General features: G+C 48.1%; 1 protein-coding gene and 1 non-coding gene across 2 annotated transcripts; both read left to right on the top strand.

The window, feature by feature from the left end:
- Positions 1 to 7,353: 7,353 nt before the first annotated feature.
- LOC8053196 (tetraspanin-33) lies at positions 7,354 to 27,739 on the top strand. Its single transcript, XM_042289322.1, has 4 exons — positions 7,354 to 7,621; positions 9,088 to 9,401; positions 11,223 to 11,366; positions 27,141 to 27,739. Exons 1-4 carry the CDS (start codon positions 7,354 to 7,356, stop codon positions 27,417 to 27,419), a joined length of 1,005 nt encoding a protein of 334 aa, XP_042145256.1. The 3' UTR covers positions 27,420 to 27,739.
- Positions 24,825 to 24,906, top strand: Trnas-cga. Its single transcript has one exon. It is a non-coding gene; the product is annotated as a tRNA-Ser (tRNA).
- Positions 27,740 to 27,742: the final 3 nt, after the last annotated feature.

Here is a 27,742-nt window from a genome sequence, read left to right as displayed (position 1 = left end):
TTCTAGGATTGTCTCTCCTGCAAAGCAGTCCAACCACGAGGTGATCGAAAGCCAACTCAGGGTTTTTATCTTGAATTACTAGGCCTATTCGCAACTTTCAGCGATGGTGGTACCGCGGTGGGAGAGTTGTGCTCCCTATAGCTCCTGGATGATAGGCTTTAGAATAAAGTTGCTTGCCTACACCTTCCTGACGTGAAAAAAAAATTAAGTAGGGCTCTAAGACTGCCCGTACGTAACAAAACTAGAATTACTTACCCGTCGCAGACCCAGCCTCGTACTGCTATTCTAGGACGATCCTCCAGATGACAGCCATTTCGATAGGCGCCAGTGCGCCCCCTATAGGTCGTGAAAGTTGCGAATTTGCTGACTCTGTACATACCGTTTCATTTTACGTCCGACCGCCAAAAGTGTATCCTTGCAGCTCTCGTCGTCCTTGCGCGCTTACTATCGCCATCTAAGCCAGTCCCACACAGTGAATGCACCGCTATCTTGCGCTTATCTTTGTGTGTGATTGGTTAAAACGGTGTTAGCAATCACACAACGAGCGCCGTGACGACGCACTCGTTAGTGCTTACTTGACTGGCTCCACCAGAACGTCAGCCGCCACCGACGCTACGGGAAGCACAAGTTCGTCTGTTTCTTTTGCAGGGATTGTGGTGCCGTCAGAACGCCGGGTTCTGATTGAAGTATACTGGGTAGACCCCGAGGCAGCTTGCTTTGAGGTCTACCCACTATCCTACAATCAAATCCAGTCAGAACTCGCCGTCTTCCTGACGTCAACACAAACTCACAATCCCTGCGCAAAAAGCAGACGACTTGCTTTCCACTACAGTACCCTAGAAGTTGGGTAGTGGGCTCACCGCCCCTCCCCGTGTATTGCGCTGAAGCGGCCGATGTCGAAAACGCCGAAATCGCAGCAGTAGATTCCTCCTGAAACTTCTCACGCCCGCTGCCCGCGATTGGTCCGCCCGCTGCCCGCGATTGATAAGAGCGTCTAGCCGACCTGGGGCCCTAATCTGGACATTTGGCGAAAAAAGTGGCCGAGAAATTCGGCGGTTATGATTGGCCGGCGCCAAGTTCAAGTGTGGCGTTGGCCAATCGCGGCCGCCAGATTTCTCACCGACGTTTCCGCCAAGTGTCGAGCTTAGGGCCCCTGGTCTGGCCAATGCGCGATGGAAAGTTTCAGGAGGAAACGCTTACAGCGCCACCACCGCGTCGACATCAAACGCATCAGGCCGAGCAGTCCCGTGAGCCAACTCTCTAGGCCGCTGTACTTTCTACGTACGGTCAGATGGACCTGATGGAGTCATGCGAATAGAGTTGAAAAACCTTATCTGCAGATGCTCGGAGAATGTCGATATTATAACTTGAATAGATTTCTCTTCAATTTTCAGGAGACAACAATTGTTGTTGTTGTTGTTTTTATGTCCTTTGAAATGGGCGTTGAAATATATAGTCAATAACTTGCAAATCGTACGCCAGTCAAAAGAGGGAGCGACCGACAAATTGACAATACGGTTAGCAATCGTCGCAATTTCATTCCTTGGCGGCGTCCTTGATGCTGGCCTCGCCATAAACCTCGGCGCTTCGGACGAGACAAAAAGTATACACGGCTAGCACTGACGTGACATCAGCGGCCATCGTGAATGACCTTACTGCCGCGCGCGTGCCTTCTGCAGTACTCATTGCAGTGCAGACCGCCGACTTCGTTTTTTTCTCGGCAGGAACAAGTATAGAGATAACTGCCGGTACACTCTCAAGAAAAAAGGGTGTAAGAGGGTGTATCGTTTACACCCTTTGTCCCATATAATACACCCAAAAACTTCAATTCGACCGTACTGAGCCCTATAGTCGAACAGACGGCCCACATTTTACTAGGGGCTTGATAACGGTGTGATATAACTTATTCAATAGCTGAAGTACGTATCAAAGACCACATAAAGGGAACGCCGAGTTTTTACAATAGGGCCAAGAAAACCCCGATTATTTTTTTACATTTTTTTAGTGAGTAAAACGTACAAGCTATCTTAATAAGTTGTACCACATGGCTATCAAGCCCCCCGTAAACTTTCGGGCCGTCTGTTCGCTGTACGTCGAATTGAAGTTTTGGGGTGTATTATATGGGACGAAGGCTGTAACGGTACACCCTTTAACGCTCTTTTTTCTTGAGAGTGTACGATGCGATGCCGTCGCGTGCCAGCCGCGCGTATTTACTGGCCGCCATAGTTGACCGCAGTATCCATTGCGCAATACTGGCATTTCGATAAATACTGATGTGAGGAAGAAGGTACCGGTAGTCGTGCTGAAACTGTCCATGCTGTCTCTCCCGGACACTCCGCAAGTGTAAAAACATGTTTTAAAAGATTACGGCCCTTTGAATAGCACTGTAACCAAACGAAACGCCGGACGACTCAACCGAAGTATGGTTCAGACAGTTGCGTTGGTTGCGTTCAAAGCAACCGAAACGACAGCAACGAACAAGTCACCGGACATGGCAAACAATCTAAAGGTAGCTTTGTGAAGCAATCATGAGTTATCGCTGTCGCGGTGTTCGGGTCGTTGCTGTCATTTCGGTCGCTGTGAACCCAACCGACCCAAACGTGTAAACCAGTCTTTAAGCACATCGTCATCATTTTCATAATCCTTATACGGCAGGACATCCACTCAGAGAATGGGTCAGTGAGTTCATCAGACCACAGTACCGAAGTCATGGCCACGCCGACTGACGCTGTGCAGATGGCACAACCGGGAACGCGGGTACCAGGACCTCCAAGACATGGCGGCACTCAGCGCATCGAACGTCCCGACAACAGTAATCTACCGCACAAGGTATACGCAGTGCGCATCGCGAAATCGTAAAATCGGGAGCGATAAAAAATACTGAATCAAACCGATGGATTCGGTTTTTGGAAGACTCACGGGATCTCAACTTTCTCGTGATTGTTTAGAGGGTATCAGATGACATTAATCGGTCATTTTGTAGTCCGATGCCAGCATGATGAAAGTGTAAGCTTCTGTGCACTCTGCACTTGAGGATGTCATGTGAACTCCTGGAATGCTTGCGTTTGGCACCGCGGCAGACAGCTCATTAAAACAAAATGATGAACGAAATTAAGACAGTGAATACACCCCTCGATTATTCATTTTTCCTACTAACTTTTTTTTTTTGCCTTACCGTAAAAAGGTTATTCGCTTTATCTGTATTTACTTTTTTTTAGAAACTGCAGGTCTTATGTGTTTATGCTAAAGTCTCTCGATAAAATTCACGCTCCGCCAACCATTGTTTTGGAAACGCGCAAGACACGTGCCACGAGCGGGTGTCCCGCCGCCATTCGCTTTTAAGGGCCGCTCATTTCAGTGTTACGCCGTCATTCGCTTCCAAGGACCGCTCGAGACACGGCCCTCGTGTGCTGGCGCATTTGACGTATACTTGCAAGACAAAGACAAACACATCGAGGGGATTTCGGCCAGTGGTTTGGGCAGAGAGCGCCCGTGCTCACCGCGACCGCTGTCTCGAGCCTCTCGCTTGAAACAGGTCATGGTCGCTCGTGAACCCATGCAACGCGAACATGGGTTTCATACCAGAACATCCGGGACCATATGGCTTCAAAAAAGGTGGACTTGGCAGGTGTGGCACGCTTGCGAACTTGGATTGTTTTTAACGGTACACTCCAAGGGTTTCTTACTTCGCCTTGTTTGTGCATGAGCTATACGTCCTGCCAATTATATCTCATAAAGAACGTACCATTAGATAGTAATGTTGCTTTCGACTAGCCTAGTCTAGTCTCTAGCCTTCGACAACACACATGTGCTAGCCTAGCCTAGTCTAGTCTCTAGCCCTCGACAACACACACGTGCTTGTCGAAGGCTAGATAGAGGAGGAATAATTACTGTCTTAAGTAGGCAACGTGAACTTGTGTTGTTCGTTCTGCGCAGCTGTTGCACTTACATTGACGCAGAAGCAGGGAATTAAACAGGTTTCTACATCTCTCTCTCTCTTTCTTCTCTCTCTCTCTCTCTCTCTCGCTCTCTGTTATCGCTGTAACACACGCAATAAGAATCTACCAAAAACTCGGAGCTGAATGAGGGTTAGGTCGCTAGAAAAAATATGAAACGAAACTAAAGTTATCGAGTGGCCGCAATCAGAAATTGATAATATTAGCGCGATTTCGCCTCCCACATTTTATGTCAGACGTATAGTGGAATTGGGTTTCTGCGTGTTCGGAGTTTATTTTCGAAGGAAAATCTTCGCGTCTTTCACGGAGTTATGGTGTCGTTACTCTTGGCCGTTCGACGATGAAACTTTTTTTCTTATTCCCACTTCCGGTGAACCGAAATTCGAATTTTTTTTACTTTTAATGCACCGACAATGATATTCTTAACAGTCCAGTGTTGTAGCTAAGACCGGGGTCCTGCAAGCTCTCAAGTACGATGAATATACTGCAGTATAGTTGTACAGGCAATAACCACCGGCACGCTAAAACGCAGGCAGGATCCTGGAACATACACTGCCTCTTTCGCAGCAACCCAACAGTTACGACTTATAAAAAAAAAGCTGCAAAAATCAACAGGCGATCATCGGAAATGGGAAATACAGACAGCTTAAAGGGATACTACAAAGAGATTTCGGCGCTTATTTTTTGGTCTATACGTGTACAAAGGAGCAGTATCACATCGGACACACCAATATCTTATTTTAAAAAAAAATACGCGAAAAGGAATATTAAAACAAATGAAACGATTAACAAAAAGCACCTGGTGGATGTCGCTAAAGCCTCGTTTGTAATGTCTGTCTAGGAACCTTGACAGGTAGGGGCGATAACTGTCTCACCTATAACTAATTATGCATGCTTTGAACCCGACATCATCCCGACAGCTTTACGGTCAGCACAAGAAAAAAGGGGAGGGAGGAACTCCTCACCTCACGGGACTCTTTTGTGTGTCCCAGACGGCGATATTCTCCCTCTGCAAGATTATAGAAGAGTAACCCGTCACTCAATATTCACACGAAATGAGCTTTGCGGTTAGTTGCGGCGGCCCGATCTGGGGTGTGGTTCAACCGCTTCGGTGGCTGGAACGGCTAGGACATCCTCTCGATGTCAGCCTTGCTGCAGCTTTGCTCATCCCGAGATAAACTACGTCACGATTGCGCCGGATGTGACGTGCTCTCCGCTGGCTGCTCTCCAAGAGCTTGCCAGAGTGGGCCGTTTATAACGAAAAATACAGCCATCAGGCTCAAAATACAAATGTGCGATTGTCATTTACGGATATTATGGATTATATTCAGCCTATTTCTGAACACTATAGTTATATATCAAATTTCAATGAAGTATCCCTTTAAAAATCTCGGTTGCAAACAAATCCGAATTGTACAAATGCGTGGTATACATATATACCAGCGATCGAGGGTTCGTAGGCTATTTTTATTTATTCGAGAATACAGAGCAGATGAACTCATACTAATCGATGCTGCCCTTCCCGTCTCCCGAACCACAAAAACAGAAAATCCAAGGCATCTTGTCTTCCTCCAAAGTCGGCTCGCCCACGCAGAGTTCTAGCAAGCCCCGACCGGTGATGATGGTTTCCAAGGCCATAGGGACAGGTAGGGATTTCCACTCCAGAGCGCATGTCACGTCCATAGAAAACAATAAATAGAGAAAATTAAGCTTTTAACATTTCTTTCAGTAGATCCCCCCCCTCTCCCCCCCCCCCCCCCTCCCCCAAAAAAAAAACCATTTTCTTTCTTTTTCCTCCTTTCTACGTTGTCGTTTTGTGCCTCCTGCTGCTCGTGCCCATGTCACCTAGAAGACAGTTAAGGTCTACGCAAATACGTCATTGTTTGTGGACCACCGATTGACCCGCCCCAACGTTACTAAAACACTCAGTTGGAAAACTCGCCGTCGAAACCTGGGCCGCTGGCGTCCACCGAGGCCGAACTAAATGCGACAACAGCGCCACTCTTTTTCGTTTGTCTGTACTATGGTCACCTCGAGCTTTTTGAAAGCCTGTTTTTTGCGTAAAAACAAACGGAAAAGACTTTTTTTGTATGAAATTTATTGGAGTTTAGTACCAAATGATGGGCGCGTGATGTTTTTATCATCTTTAGTTCGCAGGGTTTTGCGGAACAATTAGTATTGTTTTCATACAACCATGCATCAGCGGGCCTTTCAGGTAGCGCGTCCCGCCCTAGGTGCATTTTAACTTCAATAGTTGAACGCGGCGCGTCCGCCGGAGAGACGGATTCTCCTCACAGACGAGAAGATATTTACCGTCGAACTGCACCGAAATTCACAGAATAACGCGAACTGCTCCCCATAGGAGCTCCGCGGGTTGTCAACGCGGAAAACGTCTATTTTCCGAAGCCAGTTATGGTCTTGGCTGGGATATTCGGATTGGGCAAAACTACCAAACTGGTCTTTGTCCCCAAAGGAGCGAAAATTAATGGCGAAACTTACCGGGAGCTCATGGAATTACGTATTTTCTGAATTTTCTGCTCTTTTCAATGGTGCATGAAACAGACTCTTTGGTTAGCTGAATGAAAAGTTAAGGCTGTTTTTTTATGTTTTTTTCGCGGGACATTATTTTCCGATCACTCTTATACGCGTTTTCACCTCAAGGGAAAAAACAACAGAAAAAAAGTTTTAGCGCATTGTTTATACTTTGCGCATAGTATAGTTCTTGCAAGATATGATTTTCGAAGGGGGAAAAAAATACTTTTCGCGTCTGGAACGTGCACTTCTTGGTAAGGTAGCATATATCTAATCTCAAATTCACCTGCATATATCTTAATTATCGACGTAAAGGGGGAAATTAATAATACTCCTCGAGGAGCCGATCTTTTTAACTACGGTTGTTGAGGTGAAAACGGGCATAGATGGTATATTGCTCGTGCTCCAACTGCGCAATCAAGGTAACTTGATCGAAAGCACAGCCCTCATATGCGGCTGGCTGCTGGCTAACCCAAACCAGGATCCCGACTGAACCGCTAAATTTCCTCCCTCGACGGAGAATCCGGTTCCCGGTTCAATCCAAACCGGATTGCGGGTTGCGACTCTTGGACACCGCAAAAGACTTGCGATAGTTCTGTTATGTCACCGGGTGACGTGTTGCTGCTTCCGCCAGCTGCATTCGGAGTTGAATCTGTTTAAACTTTCGGAAACCCGCATCGACTGGACATGCTTGGCGAGGCCCGCAACGGGTAGCGGCGGGAGTCGCAAAGGCTGCGGTTTCCGGAACCCGTAAGCCGGATTGGCGCAAAACGAAGCCTTCCCGCATACGGAAGGTACCGCCGTTTAAAGCTGCCGACGACCGCGTATACAAAGATGTCAGCGCCCTGTTGCAGTGTCTCCCGGCATGGCGAGTCTGGGGTGGCGTTCCGGCGGCAACACTCCGGACGTCGGCCTGAGCGAGATGACGCTGGTGCTGGACGTGAACCCGTACGTGCGCTACCCGCTGGTCAGCTTCAACATCCTCTTCTGGCTGCTGGGTCTCGGCTTCATCTTCACGGGCGTCTACGCCTACTTCGACGCCTGGACCAATCCTCCCGCGTCCGGCAGGTTCAAGCTGGACTACAACATCTACAGGCACGTAGAGTCCTGCGCTTCATCGGCGCCTTTATCCGGTACTGCAAAATGCATCCTTACCAAAGCTACATTAGCAACCGTCGTGCGTATTAGCGGCGAGAAGTTATGGTGGCGCCCTCCTACGGTTCCCCCTTGTGACGTCATTACCTTGCAAACAACAAGTTCGACGGTGTTTGTAAATAGCGTGGTGGAAGCTTGAAATCATTGCGCTCTCAAAGGAACACTGCCAACACCGTCAACATTAAAGTTCTTTCATTCCTCTTATTTCCGTCGATGGTATACCCTTTCCGACGTCATAAGTCAGCGTTCGGCCAATTGTGGAAGGCCGACCACAGCGACGCTTTCGGTCGCGCTCGTCGCCAATAGGTACGACCTGGCAAAGTGGAAGCTATGCGGACCGCAAGTTCGTCTGCTTCTTTTGCAAGGTTTTTGGTGACGTCACACTGTCAAGCTCTGATTGGCTCGGATTGAAGGATAGTGGGTAGACCTCAAAGGACAAGCTGCCTCGAGGTCTACCCACTATCCTTCAGTTAGAACCAATCAGAGCTCGGCGTTTTTTTGACGTCACCGCACCTCTTGCGCAAAAAAGCAGACGACTTGCTCTCCGCATTGGTGACGTGCGCAACCAAAGTATTCACTGGACGCCATATTTGTGGGTGCTGTTTAGAGCGCATGCTAAGAACGAGCTCATATCAATAGGCTGCTAAGACAAGCACTCTTGATGGTGCGGAATGCACGTTGCAAAAGAACTGTGGAAGCTCGCCATCAGCACGCGCTCAGCATTCGCGCACACAGCTATGGCCGCCAGTGAATACTTGCTATATATAAAGATGTCTTGAGTTTGATGAACTCTATTTTTATTAATAGAGACAAGAGGAATGTCAGACTGTCCACTTTGACGGTGTTGGTTTTAGGACACGATGATCTCAAGCTTCCACCGTGCTTTTTTCACACACCGTCCAAAGTGTCGCTTGCAACTGATAATCCTTCTAGCGACGTTACAGGTGGGAAACACAAGAGGGAGCCACCGAAACGTCTCGTCGAGTCACTAACAAAGCAAAAACAGCAGAGCGGTTTTTTTTTTTTTTTTTTTTTTTTTCGAACGGCCGTTTTTTGAGCACGCGCTCGTTGCCTTCCGTGGTGCTTTGGCTGCGCGTGCACGCTCGAAGCTCACGAGACGCCGATGTAACATCGAAGGCGATACAGCTGAAATTCCTCCCCGCCGTCCTCATCTTGTCAGTGCTTCTGGACGATGCAATTTTCAGCGATTTCCTCGCTGGGGGAAGCGACGAACATGCCTGCGCTGGGCTGTGGGTTCCTAAGCATTAAAATGGGCGAACAGGAGATTGTACTTTGGTCAGCTACCAAACGCCTGCACCGTGAAAAAACTGGGCGTCTTCGCACGCGTCGCATGTCAACACGTTTTATGTGACACGACGCTCCTTCGCCTTTCGCTTCAATCTGCGCGTCGTAACCGCTTACCTACGGTTTTCTCGGCCGATAGTCAACGAGTTGATGAACTACGGGCGACGCAGCGTGATGCTGGTGAACATCGAGACGACGGTGACGGTGGTCGGCGTGGTCCTGGTGTCGGTGTCCTTTTGCGGCTGCGTGGGCGCCCTGCGCGAGAACACCTGCCTGCTGAGCACCTACTCGCACGTGGTGACGGCCCTGCTGCTGCTGAACCTCATCCTGGGCCTGCTGGTGTTCTTCCTGCCATCGCAGGTGAAGCGCACGCTCCGCTCCACGCTCAGCAGCAACCTCGTGCTCCACTACAGGGACAACCCGGACCTGCAGTGGATCATCGACAGCATCCAGGTGAAGGGCAGCTCTTGGGAGGCGAAACGCTGCTCCGCACATTTGTCTTTGGATGCGACCGAATGCGTCGCACGCGCTGGTAACCGCGCTCACGAAGAGGGAACTTTTTGCGCATTGTTCAAACGCCGCGCGAAATAGTTCTTACGATATGTGGTTGTCGGAGGAAGAAGCGATGTTTCTGGCCTTTGAAACATATGTCTTCGTAAGAAAATGAACATATAATCTAAAATGCGCCTACATATATGTTAATTCTCTACAAAAAAGGGGAAATTAGTAATGTTCCGAGAAGAGTGGGACTTTTATATCGTCACGTGGTGCAAAACCGACTTTCCGCCTGCAGTGTCTGCTATGTTCCATGGACGCCGCCATGTTTGTTTATGCTGACGCCATGACACAGGGGTGAGGGGGGGGGGGGGGGGGGGAATTGCGCTTTTTGCGAGACTCCGTTTTGTTAGAAACATTCGCACATATCAAGAGCGTCTGAAATGTATAGTCAACAACTTGATAGCCACGAAGCTCCAAGAACAACACCGATGACAAGACTGCTGTACTGAGTAGCGAAAATCTTGTTTTATGCGCAGTCTCTCTCTCATCAGAAGAGCTTGCGTTTGAAGTTATTATTTTACGTTTTGATCGCTTGGGGCTAGGATTTTGGATACTGGCAGGCGTCCGCCATTGAATTGCAAACGCTCCCCATGGTTTCAGATGTACCCTATCTGCAATCTAGAACACACTGGCACACTGGAGTCATCTATCATGTAACCATGGAACAGTTTATATCTGTGTATAACCGCATTTGTGTAGCTTTAACGTATTTTTTATTGTGTTTAAACGACCTGCAAAACCTATAAAAAAAAAAAACCTGTATATACGCAGAAGGAAAGTGTAATTCCACGGCAATCGGTAGATGATGCCAGTGTGTTCTCCTGTCTAAAGCACTGTATGAATTTGAATTTTATGACCAAGTACCGCCAAGCTGGTGCACGCTGGGACGCACTTGAGCCAAAAATGGCGGAGCGTCACCGCCAATCTAGTTTTGGCGGCGGCGCGGCGCCGGCGTCCACAATAGACCAATGGGAGCGTGCTCTCAAACAGCGGCGCGTCACCGGCAGCCACAGCCGACTCATAAGAGCGTTCGCGTCTGGAGGTGGAATGCGCCATAAGAAAAAACTGGCGACGCGTTGTCGACATCCACTAGAAGCACCCGCGGCACAATCAAACGATGGTGGTATACTTAGATAAGTCAGACTAACTGTATATGTTACGCTTGCAGTTACTCTACTCCTGTCTAAACTCTTTACTCGTAGTGTTAGAGGAGAATTATAGATAAATGACGTGGTGGATGGGACTCTCTCCAGGCGAACGCCGACGTAGCGTTCGGCTAAGTCAGCCAAGCTCCGCCTCAGGAACACAAACAAATATTTTATGTTGTGGTTGAGTACCTGACGGGAAGAAGAGTCAGTTACAGCCCAAATTTGTCTTTGAACGAGTGTCAGTTCAATTGGCGACGTTCCCGGACAGAAGTTGCGGTTCCGGTGGTTTCGGCGGATCCATCGTTTCTTCCAATTATACGATGAGACGTGGTCCTTGCTTCGAACTACCGCCGATGCGCATGGCATATCCCACATCCGACACCAGTCGGGAAGTGTCGAGCCAACAACAGCGTAGTGAGCGCCTCAGCTGGTATCGCTGCCAGGCACACGTGTCACACCGCGGGTTTAGTTGTGAACTTAGCCGCTAGGGGCGCGACAATTGAATCTCCTCACCGATGGGCTTAAAGATTCGCGGGACCTTCTAGCGGTGTGTCCTTATGGCTCGCAGGAAGACCTCAAGTGCTGCGGCCTGTCGGACAAGAGCTTCCGCGACTGGAACGACAACATGTATTTCAACTGCTCCCGTTCCAACCCGAGCTACGAACGCTGCTCGGTGCCTCACTCCTGTTGCAAGCGCAACGACTCCCATCAAGTAAGACTCCCCACAGAAATCAGTTCGTCCGCGCATTTCCCCGTGAAATTTAGCAGGTGAACAGACGTCTTGGTGTCATGTGTCACGTGATACCACGACATCATGTGACGTCATTGCATCACGTGGTGGGTAACGTGGTGGTGGCTAAATACGCTACACTTTCAGAGTACCGCATTCCTTTTCTTTGGCATTTTGCCGACAATACAGTCGCTCTATTCGACAATATTCTGGTTCACTGCGGCATCATTGGACAGCGGCAGTCATGTGAGTCGCTATCATCATCATCGCGTTTTTTCAACACCACCGCCTTGGGTCCAGCGATCCGCTGCCTGCTGGTGTTTTACTGTTTACTGCGCGCGCGCGCAGTAAACTCAGTATTTTATGCACATCTACATTCTCCTCCCTGATACTTCGCCCTGAATGGTCTTTCTTGTGCACTGGGGCTTTCCTGGGGCTTCCCAATATCAGTTCTAGCTCGAGAACGGACATTCACCAGAGACTGTACATACAAACGGGTTGACCTCAGTTCCTACAACTCCGCATTTTTTTAAGATGCAAATTTTAATTGGTCATCTTAGAAGAAGAAAAAAAAAAAGCGTGCCGGAGGGAAAGGGGGGGGGGGGGAACTTGTGGAAGAATAGTAACGACTTGAAGTATTTTTATTACTTGAAAAAGTTGTCAGATTACTCTTGTGAACTGCCTAACAAAAGTAATGAACTGATTACATAATTACTTCAAAAAGTAATCGATTACAAGTATTTTGATTACTTGTAATGGGTAATGTACAAGTCTGAAGAGGACCCAGGACCTCCCTGCACCAGTGCCGCACGAACACGGGAGCAGTGGAGTTGTCAACAAGTTGTGCGCTTCGAGGTACTTGTACGCTTTAGCCTGCTAAGCGAACAAGGTACTTTTTAATGTCAATAAACTCGTTCGGAAACCGTAAATATTTTATAATTGTTAGTTCATGACAGCAAGCGGTTCCGAAAGAGTAGACGCGTTATAAGTTCGGCTTCAGGGCACTGCCATCTTGCTCGACTGGGGTGCGCTTGGACGAGTCATAATCCGATTACGAAGCCTTGCTAAGGCGTCGTAATCGGATTATGACCGCGCCCAAGAGCGCACTTCACTGAGGAAGATGGCGGCGCCCTGAGACCGGACTTACAAACGTGTATACACGAACTCATTTCTGTTACGTCACACCGCGGTGGTGGCGCGTCGGACGCACTTCCGGTCCGGGGCTGTGGGCGGAAGTGCCCATGTGAGACGTGTATTCCTGCGTTGTTTTGAAAGGAACCAGACAAAAACCTGCCTTCTCGTCAAAATGCTGCGACTGGGGCTGTACCAGAAGTGTCGAAAAAGATTTGAAGGTCAGTTTTCATGCGCTCGGTTCGTCCGAGAACGCGGATGTGTGCCGTGAAAAGGGAAAACCAGACGCCGTCGGACCACGATTGCTTGGGCGGGAAGTATTTTGGGTTGAATTCACGGATACTTCTGGTCATCAAATTTATTTTTTTGTTTTAAAATGAGCGCCGGAAAATCGTCAAGTTGTACGCTGGTTGTACGGACCACGTGCGGACTACGTTCAGTGCGTCTTCAAGTTCAAACGGCCGCCTGATCGTTCGAACTGTCGTCTGCTCTTTCAAACGTTTCTGCTTGTCGTCTGCTGCTTTAGAGGACACCGGCCCGTAGACCAAACGTGGGCCTGGTACTTGCGATAAGAAGTAAGTGCAGGCCTCAAAAGTCTTAAAGGGACCATGAAATGACTTTTTTACTTTTTCCAGATAACTTTTACATTAAACCGTCAATGTTCACTGAATGCCGAACAGGCATCCGTTTTCGTCTCGGTTTATTAACCACAAAAAATTAATGAAATATCGACTTTTTCTTGACCGCAAAACAAGCCGTGACGTACGCTATTTCCGGAACCGGAACTTCTCTCGGCAGTAGGAGATGGGAGCATTAGCGGCGACGAGTTGGGGTGCGCCGGTAGGTTTTACTGTATTCGCGCTGTTGGTAAGCGCTTCGGGACCGATCTTTTACGATTGCAACTCGATACTGACGCGACACTCGGCACAGAAAGGTTGGACCGGTATTGCACGTATACCTCTCACGAACTGTTACAGCTCGACAGTGACGTGCAGTCTGTCAGGATAAAAATGGCATACCAATAACAAAGTGTACATACCGTGTTACGAGGGTAATCCATACAGCGTTTATTTCAGCTCTATATCACACAAAACAAGAAGAGAGAATCGACGAGGGTCCCTTTTCGACGAGTGTTCGTCAACACTGCCTCGGAAAACAAGGGGAAGAGATTGACCTCACCTCTTAACGTAAAATTGAGGTCAGCGATCAAACTATTATACGGGAAGGGTCCACAAGGGTACCCCACAAGGGTAGCGCGGGCATATTCCATTCAGCACGCCAGCCGGTCGCAGGCAGACAGACGGTCTTGCGACGAAGCAACGCTGCGCCGAGTCGGAGTGCCTGCTAGGCCTATATTCTGAGAGCATCGTCGGAGCGCGATTCGCGGCTGTTGTCGCTCATTTCGGGTGTTTGTGGATCCAGCGTTCTTGTTCGTCGTGGTCTGTTTTAAGTACATTTTTTTTCTTGCTGCTTGAAGTCGGCACGCGCGAGATGAACACGTAGAAAAATAAACGTTCAGTCAGTCAGAGTTTTGAGAGGAAGGCCCTGCCAGCCGGCAGTCGGCCTTGCCAGCCCTGCCCTACTGCGCACGCGCAGTAGTTGCTTCGTTTAGCACACGATAGATGGCGCGTGGCTCTCAGCATTATCAAATTTGGCAATTTTCGCCACACATCTCTAATTATGCTACAAAATGTGGGTCTGAATATTATTTAACAAAACTTTTAGGAAACATTCGCCGGCTATTTATTGTTTACGATCGCGGTGCTGGTGAGGTAGGCTCTTACCCAATAGGCGACGTGGATTCGGCTGACGTGCTCCATTTCTGCGGATGCATCGTAGTGAAAAGGCAGAGCTTTTGAAGGAAAGAAGTCGCAAAAGAGTCCAGTTTTCTTTTAAAAGTTCTATAGCAAATAATTTTTTTTGGCTCCCTAGTTTTGTGCTTTTGTGTTTCTTTTCACACCTTTTACGACGTGCGGTGGATGAAATTAGATTTTAAAATCATTTCATGGTCCCTTTAAGTTTGAAGGCTGGTAAGCAGGCTGGTTGTAAACAGTAGATGCAAGGAGATGTTGATCATTGTTTCCAGTGGCCATCACCGACTTGTTATGCCTGATTCTCTTGGTTAGATTCCGCTTGCAATTTTCAGTATCGACGTCGACATCTCAGCTACGGTTCACGCTTTTGCAGTCCGAGCGACGTCGTTACTGAAAATTGCGAGCGAAATCTCATCATGTGAATCAGGCTTTAGCGTACATTCTGCGGCGTCCACGCGGAATGAATCGCCGCATGTGAAGTTTTGCGGTGTAACGAGCCTCGGTAATTTCGCTGACGCCGCTCAAGTAGTCAGACATCGTTAGGAGGACGTAGAATCAACAATTTCAACGCCAAAAAGAGCGCGGGGACTCACACCGACGCCGACAACATCGCATTTCAATGGTTTGTTTATGGGCGACGGCGAGCTTCTTGCCCACACACCCATCGCGCATGCGCGGGGCCGGTGGCGCCCGCTAGGGGCGCTCCGGGCGTTCCGGTTTGTTTGTAAACATGAGTTGGTGTATACTCGTTCGGAAACCGCATGCTGTCACAAACTAACAATTAGAAAGTATTTACGAAGAGTCTATCCTTCGTTTCAGCTTCCATCCGAGCGCAGCGAAAGGCTGAGGGACGGTTCGCAACTTCGAGAAGAGCATTCCTTCGCACCACAAAGTAGTCCGCAAAAGTAATTTTTTTTTTTATAACTATTTCGTGCGTAAACATTGCACAATAATCCAGATGTGTACTGCTGAGAATGATTTGGAACTAAAGGAATTAAGTATATGAAGTTTATGTTTTTATAAATATATGCAAACGCATGTGGTTTGGTGAAAACACGTACATCCGCTGGCAACATGGCTGCAGCGCTCGGTTTTTCTGTGTGATTCCGTTCCTGTAATGGCCGAATCATGTGCTTCGCTGCTTTTCTCACCGAATCGCTTCAAAACGTCCTTTCGCAAAGGCATGTTTGGGCGTCAGGCGCGAGAGGTCGTGATAAATGTCTACATTCAAATTTGGCAGGAGGCTCTGACCGCGTCGTACCGCGAGTGCGTTATAAACAAGAAAAATGTCCTTGCCACTACAATTCACTGATGCGCGGCGAAATCAGGTCACCCCTTTACCTGCCGATGACATTGATCGCCGAGAATCTGGTGGAAAGGACTGCGCCTCGAGCCCTGGTATATCCAGACAATACAAGGAACATCAACGGCCGGGTCATCGGGCACCTTTCCATGTGTACTTTCATCTCTAAACTACGCCGGACCGAACAGGTGGAAAGCTCGGACACAGACGCCAGCGGCCAGCCTACGTACTGGCGTCCCCTGTCACTAAATTTCAGAACGTGAAAGGGCACTTTCTAAACCTGTTGCAGACGATAGCGTTCCCGTACGAAAATGTCAGATACAGGCCGGAATGAAAAATACCGGTTCCTGCTAGACCCAAAATTGGGGCACCAGTTTGTATCCAGCCTGGAATCGCGCAGTTCCAGACGGGATACAGATCTAGTGCCCCAATTTTGGATCCAGGCGGAACCAGCTGGTTCCAGTGGTTCTGCAGAACCACTAGTACCAACCGGTGCCCCAATTTCAGACCCAGGTGTTGCGCCGCCGGAATTCCCGCTGCGCTCACTACTGGACTCTACAAAAGTATTTCGTGCGATTCCCTTACAAGCCAGATCGTCGCGATTTCAGAAGAAGGGGGGAGGGGGGGCAGGGGGGGCGTCCGGCCCCTCTAATCATCTAGAAGGGGGGGGGGGGGGGGCGCAAAGTTGGCCTGACTCGGGGCGCGACTGCGCCGGCGGTGTGGTTTCTTTTTCGACGGCATAAAACACCAACGCCAAAGTACCCTCCCTCTAGTGCGCGCAAAAAAAAAAAAAAAACATAAAAAGACGCCGCGAAGCAGCGCCAGGCGCCAACCCGTCTATGGCCAGCCGTCGGCGAAAAACCCTCCTCGCCCCTGGACACGGCCGCCGCGTCGGGCTTCTAGAAAACTATCGAATTATCGCAAAAGAAAATCATCACGTGACGCCCTGGAGTGATTGTCACTCCAGGGCGTCATGTGATGATTTTCTTTCACTCCAGGGAGTGAAAAATCTCCAAGAAGCTCTCAAGAAAATGAGGCTGGACTAGAGTGCATTTACAAAGGCGTTTCAAGGCGCCACAGAGATATGCCAGACTCGCGGGATCAGTATTCCTGCTGTGAGACAGAGGAAAGTGTCTAGACGCGCAAACGTGAACTTCGCCAGTCAGTTTTTTTTTTTTTTTTTTCCACGAAACAAAGGAGGAAGAACTCCGCGTCAGCAGTTTTTACCCCATGCTTGATGCTTTCGTTGAAGGAATTGAGGCAAGATTCACGCAGGAGACCGTCGTTCTCATATCTGCGATAATGAACATTCTGCACCTCACTGCCAATGCGAGGAGATAGACGCCACTAAGTATTATGACGTGGAGACTGACAGCTTGCGGGCTGAGCTCCACTTACTGAAGGCACAGGTTAGCACAGAGCACACAAAGCTCGGTGACTTGGCTAGACTGGTTGCAACAAAACGGCCTAGGAGCGTTAGTTTATAAGGACTTTTTTTTTAATCCTTAAAGGCTTTGCAGTTGTCCCTGTCACTAGTTGCTCAGCCGAGCGGACGTTTTCAAAGCTCGCCATTGTGAGAACAAAGCTGAGATCAACTATGAGTCATGACCGGCTTCGGTGGCTGCTTTTACCGTTCGTTGAGCAACAGATTGCATTGTCAACAAGTTCTGAGTCATTCATCAAACAGTTCGCGACAAATTCGCGTAGAATTTTGCTTTAGAATTTTCACGATTGGTGAAAAGTACTATATCTCCTACGTGCAACACGTTTTTAGTAATCTAGTCATAAAATATTTTAACACCACATTTTTCGTTCTCTGCATGAACGTTGCAGACGCCATATGACAGCTTTCGCCATGTGTAGGTGCACCCATGCATTTGCCATATGTGTCGTATCTTTCTCTGGTTTAGAAAGAATAAAAATTATTTGTGCGCGCGTTGTGTCACTGACGTCTCAGCTGCGCAGGGACTGACTTTCTTCGCGGACGATTCACAAGAAAGTGAAATCAACTGCTTAATAATATTTTGTATATGTTACAATTCAATATTGTTGAAATAGACGTTTCATAACCATATCTCGTCTCAACACTACAATATGAGCGGAAGGACATCAGTGGGAGTGCGTTGATAGAAAGGGGGGGGGGGGGGGGGGGAGAGGCGCTCAGGGGAAACTTCGCCCCCCCCCCCCCCCCCCTAATGAAAAATCCTGCGCACGCCTATGCAAACCAAGCTTAGAATTGCGGGCAGACAGTAGGCAACACGCTACGCGGGTGGAAGTGAAACAGCAAACATGGCTCCCGCAGCGGCCGATGCTAGCGCCCCTTGCGATGTGACGTCATGTGAGTAGCACCTGTAAAGTGGGTTCCCGTTGAACCTGAAATTGCAACGTAACCCACAAAACCATTGTTTAAGAAGTCAGTTTGCAGATTTATGTTAGCTTTTCATAATTTTGTAGTGGTTATTCACCTATCAAATGCAAGCCGATTGGGCTTGCAGCTATTAAGAAACATAAAGTGAAGGAGGCATCCACTGAACTGTCACTCCTCTTTTTTAATGTAAAAACCCTGCGTGTTGCACCGGTGTCACTCGAAACAGACCTTAATCACTGATAAATTACATAAAAAATAAAAGACGTTTACAATCTCCTGTAACGCCGAATTAGAGCGCAGCTCTTGAGGAGGAGGGGAAGGTACGGAAAGGAGGCTATGCTCCTCATTCTCTCCTGCTCGACTCCCATTTAGGGAAAATTTTTCTGCCAAATATAGCGGGACATTTTTTCCGCTAAATTTAGCGCGGAAATTTTTCTGCCAAAGTCAGTAAGGATATTTTTCTGCTAACTTTAGCGGGGAAGTTTTTCCGCTAAATTTAGCGGGAAAATTTTTCCGCTAAATGTAGCGGGAAAATTTTTCCGTTAATTAGCGGGGAATTTTTTCCGCTAAATTTAGCGGGGAACTTTTTCCCCTAAATTTAGTGGGAAATTTTTCTGCTAAATTCAGCGTGGATTTTTCCGCTAAATATAGCAGGGAATTTTCCCGCTAAATATTGCGGAAAATTTTTCCCTAAATTTAGGGGGAAATTTTTCCGCTAAATTTAGCGAGAAAATTTTTCTGCTAAATTTAGCAGGGACTTTTTCCGTTAAATTTAGCAGGGAAATTTTTCCTCTAAATTTAGCGCCAAAATTTTTCTGCTAAATATAGCAAGAATTTTTTTCGCTAAATTTAGTGGGAAATTGTTTTGCTAAATATAGCGGGTAATTTTTTCCGGTAAGTTTGGGGAAATTTTTCCGCTAAATTTAGAGGGGAATTGTTTCTGCTAAATTTAGCGGGGAACTTTTTCCGCTAAATTCAGCGGGTGATTTTTCCGCTAAATTTAGAGGGGAAATTTTTCCGCTAAACTAAGCGGGGAAATTTTTCCGCTAAATTTAGCGGGAAAAATTTTCCGCTAAATTTAGCAGGGAAATTTTTTGATCTATTTAGCAGGGAAATGTTCCCATAATGCACTGCGCGGTTACGCCGACGCCGACGGTTACGCCGCTCAAGCCGGAAACGGGCGCCTAAAAGCTGCGCTCTAAAAGCTTTTGTGGCATCTTCCGGAGTAGGTGGAACTTGCCAGAAAAAAGGAGCTCAACGACCTTTGACACTTCTGCGGCATCTTCAGAGTCCAATTGAAAGTCACAGGCACAAGAAGCCAAAAAGGTTGCTCGGCTGTTTACTATGCATTGTTGGCGGCACTTTCGTGGATGTGTTGTGGTCGGTTTGCCTTGCTGCATACCCGACCCGGAGGAATAACACGAAGCCAACGGTTTCAACAACAAGAAACTACATTTAATAAGATAAAGACAATCACAATACTAACATGGTTACTTCAGCTCGGCGGAAATCGGCCAACTGCCCTCGCGCCGCTCCTGTCTCGCCTTATCTAGGCGAGCGGCACGAGGCGCGCGTGGCCGACTGCTTGCCGCCACCTTGCGGCCGAATGATGGCCGCGGTATTTTGGGTACCGGGCAACCGTGTGCCCCCACAGCGTGCAGGTGCCAAACGATCAGTGAGGATGGACGAAATTGTTCCAGCAGAAGGATAGGCGTTTTCGTATGAACGTTCATGCTCAGAAGTTGGTCACAAACGTGTAAGTAAACAAACAACTTGTTTGATATGACCTGACTAATGGCGACATTCACACTGGAAGCGGATCCGCGTTCGCGAAGCACTGGTGGACCGAGGACGCGGTTCGCGAGCGGTCCCGTTCGGACACACCCAGAGGCCAGAGCCGTATATGGGGAGAGTTTGGTCAGTCTAATGATATCGCCGCCGTAACGCTCTCCTCCCGAGTGAGCCAATCAGCACGCGGCGCAGAGCGAGAGGCATGAGCGCATGCGCGTGAACTCCCTGCTGCTCCCAGCTGAGCGGGGAGGACCGCCATTTTTGTTCATTCTCCCGGCGGAATGCATGAGATCGGCATCTAAATCTCGATTATTTCCTTTTATATCGCTGGCTCTGGCAAGAAAACGATACACTGTTGTTCCTCGGTGGGTTGAAAAGCTAAAATGAAATTTTCTCGACGTATGGCCACAAACTTTTATTCAGGCAAAAAAGAAGTCGGCCCGTAGCAGACGACGCGTAGCCTCAGCAGTGCTCTTCCCCGACCGGTCTCCGACAGCGTTTCTCAAAAACGGCGGTCGTCTCCTCCCTGCTCCCTTCTTTCTCTCTCGCTCCTTCGGCGCTCACCTCCCTTTCATTTACTTTTCTCCTCCCCGGCTCCTTCATCGCCACACCCCCTGGCCAAACTCTCCCAATATACGGCTCTGCCAGAGGCTGTTCGCGAGCGACCCCGTTCAGACACACCCAGAGGCGGTTGGCGAGAGGTGGTTGGCGTAGAGTTCCTGAGTTCCTACGGTAGCAGAGTTGAGCATTCAGCCTCGGCGGGTGGCCGTAGCGCCGGCTTTCCTGCACGCCCTGGATGCTCTGCTCGTCACGTGACTAAATTTGCCAAATAGCGGCGCCGCCGCGCATGGAAAACAGGAAAAGAGGAGAAGAAGGCGAAAGCGGGGGAACATACGCCGGGGCGCGAGCAACGCCGGCGGAACGACCGTAAAGGTGGCTATCTTGCACGGCGCTGGATGCTTTGCTCCTCACGTGATGGATTTCGGCGAATAGCGGCGTGGCGGCGTGGGGAAAACAAATGCGCAACTCTGCTCCCCCTTCGGGGGAGCATATCTAGGTTGGCGGTTTCTCAGCGATCACGCGTGATCTTTTGTTTGCGATCACGCGTGACCCTGTTTTACAACCGAGAAATCACTTTAATTCACGATCCAAAGATCGAACATCTCGAAGATTTTTCTTCGAGATGCTCGATTACGGATTCAGGCGATGAAAAAAGAGGCATGGCAAAACCCGCCTGCGATTCCAAGCAAAGCCCAGCTAGGCGTGCCTTTCTGACTTAGAAGGGGATGCCCCCGATCTTTTCTTCGAAGTGGACCCTTCCCGCATGAGTAGCTGACCTTGTTTTCGGGAAAGTGGGCCAGTTTTTCAATCTTTCGTAAAGTAGACAGCAGAAAGACAAGAACTGATTCGATGATGTCGCATTTCTGTCGTACATGTCACGATTTCACGGTGTGTATATATATATATATATATATATATACATGTTTTCCGAGAATAAACTTTAGTTGAAAGTAGCGCTCTGTTTTCTTTTCTTTTACTTCACCGTATATATATTGGGAGTAGGGTGACCACCCGCCCCGTGACTCGCGGGACTCTCCCGCACTGAGGGCTCGTGTCTCGCGTCCCGCAAGAAATTCCCAAATCTTTAAAATGTCCCGCATTTCACGCTGTCGTAAAACTCACTCTGCAAGCCACGGTGCTGCCGAACAACGGGGCACGGGGAAGCGCGGAGTTCGCTGGTAATCGTGTGAATCCCAGTGGGACGCCACTTTTTATTCAAGCATTGCGGGAAGTGACTGTCGTTCTTGCAGGAGACATGACGCGCATGTTCCGTTGTACTTCTCACCTTGGTAGCAAAATATTGTAAGAAAGATGGCTCGCCAAAAGTTTAAATACAAAACATTGTAATTATTTTCAAATCGCTGTATCAATCGTAAGAATTGCTGCGATTTTTTTTTTTTTTTAGTGAAGACAGTCAGACAAGGCAAAAAGCCTGCAACTCAGAACGGTCGAAAAATAACATAATGTTAAATGTTTGTATATGACCACGTTGATAAAAGAAAGCATGGACAGAAAACAATAACGCAAGAAAGATTTACTGTTTCTTAATTTCATTTTGTGCATTGAGTTCTGCTGCAGTTGATTTTTCTGCTTTCAACTTCAACACATTTAATAACATATTTAACATAAAAGAATAGCACTGGGAGCGCAAACTATTTTGGCCTCATTGCTGCAGTACAATTTGCAGGTGTACAGACAGCGCAGGATATTAAATATTTTAACACAGCCTCGGTTCGTGGTGTGCGTGTTCATAAAACTCCTTCCCCCTCACCCTCCCACGTGTCCCGCGATTCACTAGCAGGAAGGGATTATTGACAAGTACAGCCGTAGTAATATTGTAAACGAACATTATTAAATTTTTATTACATCGAAGTTAGGGAAAGAGAAAGAAAGCTGGCAAAGAATTGGGCCATGACCGGGGACCGGGGATACCGGATAGGCGAAGGTCGCCCCGCAACCTTCGCCTCTCTGGGGCGACGCTTTGACCGATTAAACCATCCCGGCCGCTGGTTTCGGCGGACTGAATCTTTGAACAGCTCTCTGTTTTACTGTTTACTGTCAATTTTCCCGCTAAATTTAGTGGGGAATGGAATCGCTGCTGAGGTCACGTAAGGTCAATTTTCCCGCTAAATCTAGCGGAGAAACTGAATTTGTTCATAGGTGACGTGACACCAAGTCATATGACGTCATTACTGAGTTGATGTTGAGGTCACGTGACGTCAATTTTGCCGCTAAACCCAATGGAATTGCTGCTGAGGTCATGTGACGTCAATTTTCCCGCTAAGGCGGAGAAACTGAACTTGTTCGTAGGTGACGTGACACCAAGCCCTGTGACGTCACTGAGTTGATGTTGAGGACATGACGTAAATTTTCCCGCTAAATTTAGCGGGGATTGAATTCCTGCTGAGGTCACGTGACGTAAATTGTTCCGCTAAATCTAGCGGAAAAACTGAACTTGTTCATAGGTGACGTGACATTAAGTAATATGGCGTTATTTTCCCCGCTAAATTTAGCGGCAAATTGAATTGGCATTGAGGTCACGTGACGTCAATTTTCACTCCGCGGAACCAGGAAAACGGGCGCAGGCGCTCTAAAAGTTGTGCAATGCTGCTCAAGAACTGTAAGGGGGTAGAAACCTCGTCAGGTATCACGCCCTTTAGTCTCTGCCCCCTTGAAAATGAATAAATAAAAGAAAGAAAGAAAGAACGAGCGAACGAAAGAAAGAAAGAAGGAAAAGAGAAAGGAAAGAAGGAGGAGAAGAAGATGATGATGATGACCTTGAGATTGAGACTGTGGAATCTCGTTGATACGATTCGGCATAGTACGTTTTTCGGTATAATACGTTTTCAATATATTTTGATACGGACAATACTATCATATTTTTGCTTGAAATCGAATAATACGAATCCGAAAGCGGGTACTCACGGGCATATAAAAAAAACAATTATGCAAGCTCGAATCCCATTCGAGCCACGAACGGCCGGTTGCGTGGCCACAGCAGGACAGCCCAGAGCCGTATATGTAGAGAGTTTGGCCATTCGTTGGGAAGTATAGGAGACAAATGAAGCGCCGCCATTGGCCGAAAGCGGGCTGGGCGTGTTCCAGGGCGTCTTCAGAAATTCGAATGTGACCAACCAGAAGCCGGAAATAATACCCTGGCGGTGGTCGCGAGAAACAAACCTGATAACTGCATTTGAGTTACTCTCGATGGCTGAAAATATGGTAGACGTGATGTTTCAATCACACTCATCTAAAATGATGGTGGAAGAGTGCGACTAGCGGAAAGATCGACATAATCCTTACGCCAAACGCCGAGCGCCGGGAATCTGCCGTCAGAGCGGTCACACTCTGTCCGCGCAAAACAGAGTTGAGCGGCGCATTCGTTTCTTACATCTTTCTGCATGATCATAATGAAACAACACGTGCACCCTATTTTCAACCACAAAGAGTTACTACACTTCACTCTTACGCACTTATTAAAACCATATACGAACAGAGACCTTCGATGATCGATCGGCTCAGAACTGTTTCTCGCTACCACCGCTAGGGGATTCTTTTCGGCTTCTGGTTGGTCAAGAGAGCATGCCAAGCCCTCCTTCCGAGTCTGCCGCACGCCCTGGCTCTGCCCGCGCCTCCCATTGACCAAACTCTCTACATATACGGCTCTGGGACAGCCACAGTTAATTAACGCTGGGTGTTCCAACATGGCCGCCCAGTCGGGCGTCCTCGTTCGCCATCCATGAAGCGAAAAGTAGCGCACCTTGTGTTGTGTTCCAAATACTACCCAAATGGATCTGAGTTTCTCCGGCGGGTCGTGTCACGCGACAATACAGATTTGAAAAGCGCTGAACGCAAGTAACATTTGGAACGGCCAACACGGCCCGCGTTAAAATTCACTTTACCCCGGTTTCACCGTGCGTTGCGCCCGGTAGGAAGCGTTGGCGGTAATGGCCGCCAGGGCCGCCATTAGCCGCCATGGCCGCCTCTTGCGCAATTTTTGTACCTCCTTGATCTGTGCATTATCTTTCGATTCCGAGTGCGCTGTCTCGCTTTGTCTGTCTGTTCTCCGGTGCTCCCTATTCACAGCTCTCGTGGTATCGTTAACCATCGTGAACGCAAGCCGCTGTCCCTGCGCGTAGACCTGGCACGCGAACTAGGCTAACCCCCTTTCTATCCAATCTCAATCTGCACAATGCGCAAAACTTTTTTTTTTTTTTAGGTGAAAATGATTATTACGGTATCAACTCGTGGTTTTCCCCGTAAGTCCTTCTTTGCAGAAAAAAAAAAAAAAAAAGTAAGTCATAAACAGTGAAATGTGGTACGGTTAATCTACACTGCGATATTCTCTATGATTGATATCGAGCGGAAAAATAAAAGGGAAATAGAAAAAAGAGCCCAAATAAAACAGGAAAAAGTGAGAAAACTAGCGTTTTTGTTTCTTGTGTTTGGTTGTGAGTGATGTCATGATGTCTGCAGTCGTGGCCGAGTGGTTAAGGCGATGGACTCGAAATCCATTGGGGTCTCCCCGCACAGGTTCGAATCCTGTCGGCTGCGTTACTTTTGTTAAGATTCTTTTTGTTTTTTTCCTCTTCTTTTTTTTTTTTTTTTCTCTTACTTTAGCTTTGAAAACAGGGCAAGCTTTCATTCATTCCTTCCTTGTTCTTCGAAAATATCATAAGGGTGCAGGCAAGCTGGTGAATATTAACCACGTTGAGTTAAGCTGAGGCCGGGGTAGAGAAGAAACATCAAAACCTAGAAAGGGCAGAAAATAGACAGGACGACATTTCAAACTTAGCTAACTCGTTTATTTAGTCCACCTCCTTATATACGCGTGGAATTCCGTTGATACGCTTCTCACGGGAACCGAAAAATAAAACGTATTATCCGAATATCGTATTATCCAAAATGAGCTAAAAAATTTAAAATATGCATACCCGGTGAGGAACTCCGCAGCCTTGAAATAGTCGGCCACTTTCATTTGGGTTTTCTTCTTTTCAATATCGGTTGGTTTGCTGGCTCGGCCAGCTCGCGCTCTCATCGGCCTTCTCGCGAACTTTACCGTCGACGTTCACACCTGCCCTGCTGCTGCTAGTTCTTCTTTAAACCATGCCAGGAGGATCTCTTCCATCTGTGCATGCTGCGCACCTCTCGTTTGCTTGACTTGCGCGCCGAAAACTTGCACCTTGCTGCGGATTTTAGGAGTAGAAACCGGCGAGTTTACTACGGTTGATCGAATGCCATTTCATCGAAGCACATTTTAGAGAATGGGCACGTTTTATCGAAGCACGGTTTAGAGAAAGCAGAGCCTCAGGTTAGAGAAACGCCGTTTATTGAAAAGGGGACGCTTTTTTTTAAATGTGAACTCACCTGATCTACTCGCAACGCCGCTTCGCGGCGGCCGAATTCGCTAAAAGTAGGCTCATCGCCATTTTCTTTAAACTGGGTTACTCTATGAAGGCATTCGATAAACCGGGGTCGGTAAAACGGTGTTCGCTAAAACGAGCTTCTCTAAACTGCATGCCTCCGGGATTTTCAAACCAGATTGAAAGTGGATCAAAAATAGGGCTCGAAGAAATTTCCTAAGTTCCAGTCAGCAAATAGGGATTATTATTGTCATTCTTATCCAGCTCGCTTGCACCTAAAAGTTCCATCTGGTTTAAAACCTGACATTTGTTTGAGTTAACTACGGTAGATCGAACGCCATTTCATGATAGCACAATTTAGAGAATTAGTTCCTTTTATCGTAGCTCGGTTTAGAGAAAGTGGTGGCTATCAGTTTAGAGAAATGCCGTTTATGAAAAAGGAATGCGGTTTAAAAAAAGGCTCCCCTACTTCGCTCGTGTAACGTGTTAACCCCCCCGGGGCCCCGCGTTTATGCTGCTTTCCAGCAATAGTCTGCGGCGGCTCATTACAAAAATGTTAACAGACCATACCTAAAGCCCCTCTATCCTGGGAAAAGTGGCGCCATTCATTATTGTGGAAATGCTCGAGACATGTGCCACGCGCCACGTCTGAGAACAACATGGCTTCTAAAATCTAGCTCAGTGCTGCGCTGTGCCGTCATGATCTTCCCAAGGGCTTCACCTTGCACGTGCCCCCCGCATCGACGCACATTGCGCTACTTTTAAAACATGAAGGGGCTTTAATCCGACCCAGATTTTGGCCTTGACAGCCTGGCAACCACAGCAGCATAGTTTGACAACCGGAGGATGACTACTCCCGTCTGCCTTTTTGTGGCTCCGACTCGTAGGAACTTTCTGCAATTTCTCAGGAATAAAGACAAAGAAATAACGCCATTTTGTGTTATCACGAAATCCGCTGGTTCTTGCGGGCAACAAGCTCTGCCCATTGGCCAAACTCTCTCAGTACAAACAGCTCTGATCCGACCCATCCACACATGCCGCTTCGCGGTGGCCAAATTCACTAATAGGAAGCTCATCGCCATTTTCTTTAGACTGAGTATCTCTATAAAGGAATTCAATAAACTGAGGTCAGTAAAATGGCATTCGCTAAAACGAGCTTCTCTAAATGGCATGCCTCTGCATTTGTTCACTCCCATTTTCAGATCCAGACCGGATCTGAAAACTTTCATTCTGATTTTGATCCGACATCTTCGTACGGGGAGGTAGGGACAAAAGACATTTCTGCCCGACAGTTAGAAGTAGTCGCCGCAAAGTCGCAGACGCCTCCTTCTTGGCATAGCCGCGTGCTAGTGTCGCACTCGTTACGAGACACTGTGGAGGCGATGAGGGGTATTGGGTATTGAGTCTGCTCCACGCCTGATGCAGGTGGTGAGCCTGTTCTGTGGCCGGGGCGTGCTGAACCAGACTGACTATGACGCGTGGGAGTCGGTGTACATGGGTAACTGCATCGACGCCACACATCGGTACCTGCGCGAGAACGTGACCCTCATCACGGGCATGTGCCTCGTATTTGTCATCCTGCTCGCCTTCGTGCAGATGGTCACGCAAGCCCTGGTGGACGAAATCAATGTCATACGTAACATCTACAATAGGTTCTACGAACGAGTCTACGACATGCGGGAGGCAGAGCGAATCACCGAGTAGTGACGGCCACTCAAGGGCAGATGCAGGTGCTTCCAGATTCTACCCCTCTTTTCCCAGAACATGTCCCTCTGAATCCGCCACTGCAGCCGCTCGGGACAAAGCGTGTGTATCAGTACTGTCGGGTTCGACTCGAGTTAAGGCACGTAACACTGTTTATTTAGGGTCTTTACGTGGTTACATAATATGCACATCTTGCTCACTCGAGCAATGACCCAAAAGGTCGGCCGCTCTCGCTAGAGTTCACCTGGTGGCGCCCTCCCGTTGCAATGGTGCACACAACAAATGCCATATAGAAGGCAAGGTCTTTTCTCTCTCCCCCATAC

The sequence above is a fragment of the Ixodes scapularis genome, unplaced genomic scaffold, assembly GCF_016920785.2.
Source record: "Ixodes scapularis isolate PalLabHiFi unplaced genomic scaffold, ASM1692078v2 PGA_scaffold12__126_contigs__length_90152505, whole genome shotgun sequence".
Taxonomy (NCBI): domain Eukaryota; kingdom Metazoa; phylum Arthropoda; class Arachnida; order Ixodida; family Ixodidae; genus Ixodes; species Ixodes scapularis.
This window is presented reverse-complemented; position numbering and strand designations above follow the sequence as displayed.

Coding starts and splice junctions, on each gene's coding strand:
- LOC8053196 (XM_042289322.1), top strand. CDS start 7,354: ATGGCGAGTCTGGGGTGGCGTTCCGGCGGCAACACTCCGGACGTCGGC. Junction 9,402..11,222: donor GGATCATCGACAGCATCCAG/GTGAAGGGCAGC, acceptor TATGGCTCGCAG/GAAGACCTCAAGTGCTGCGG. Junction 11,367..27,140: donor AGCGCAACGACTCCCATCAA/GTAAGACTCCCC, acceptor CGCCTGATGCAG/GTGGTGAGCCTGTTCTGTGG.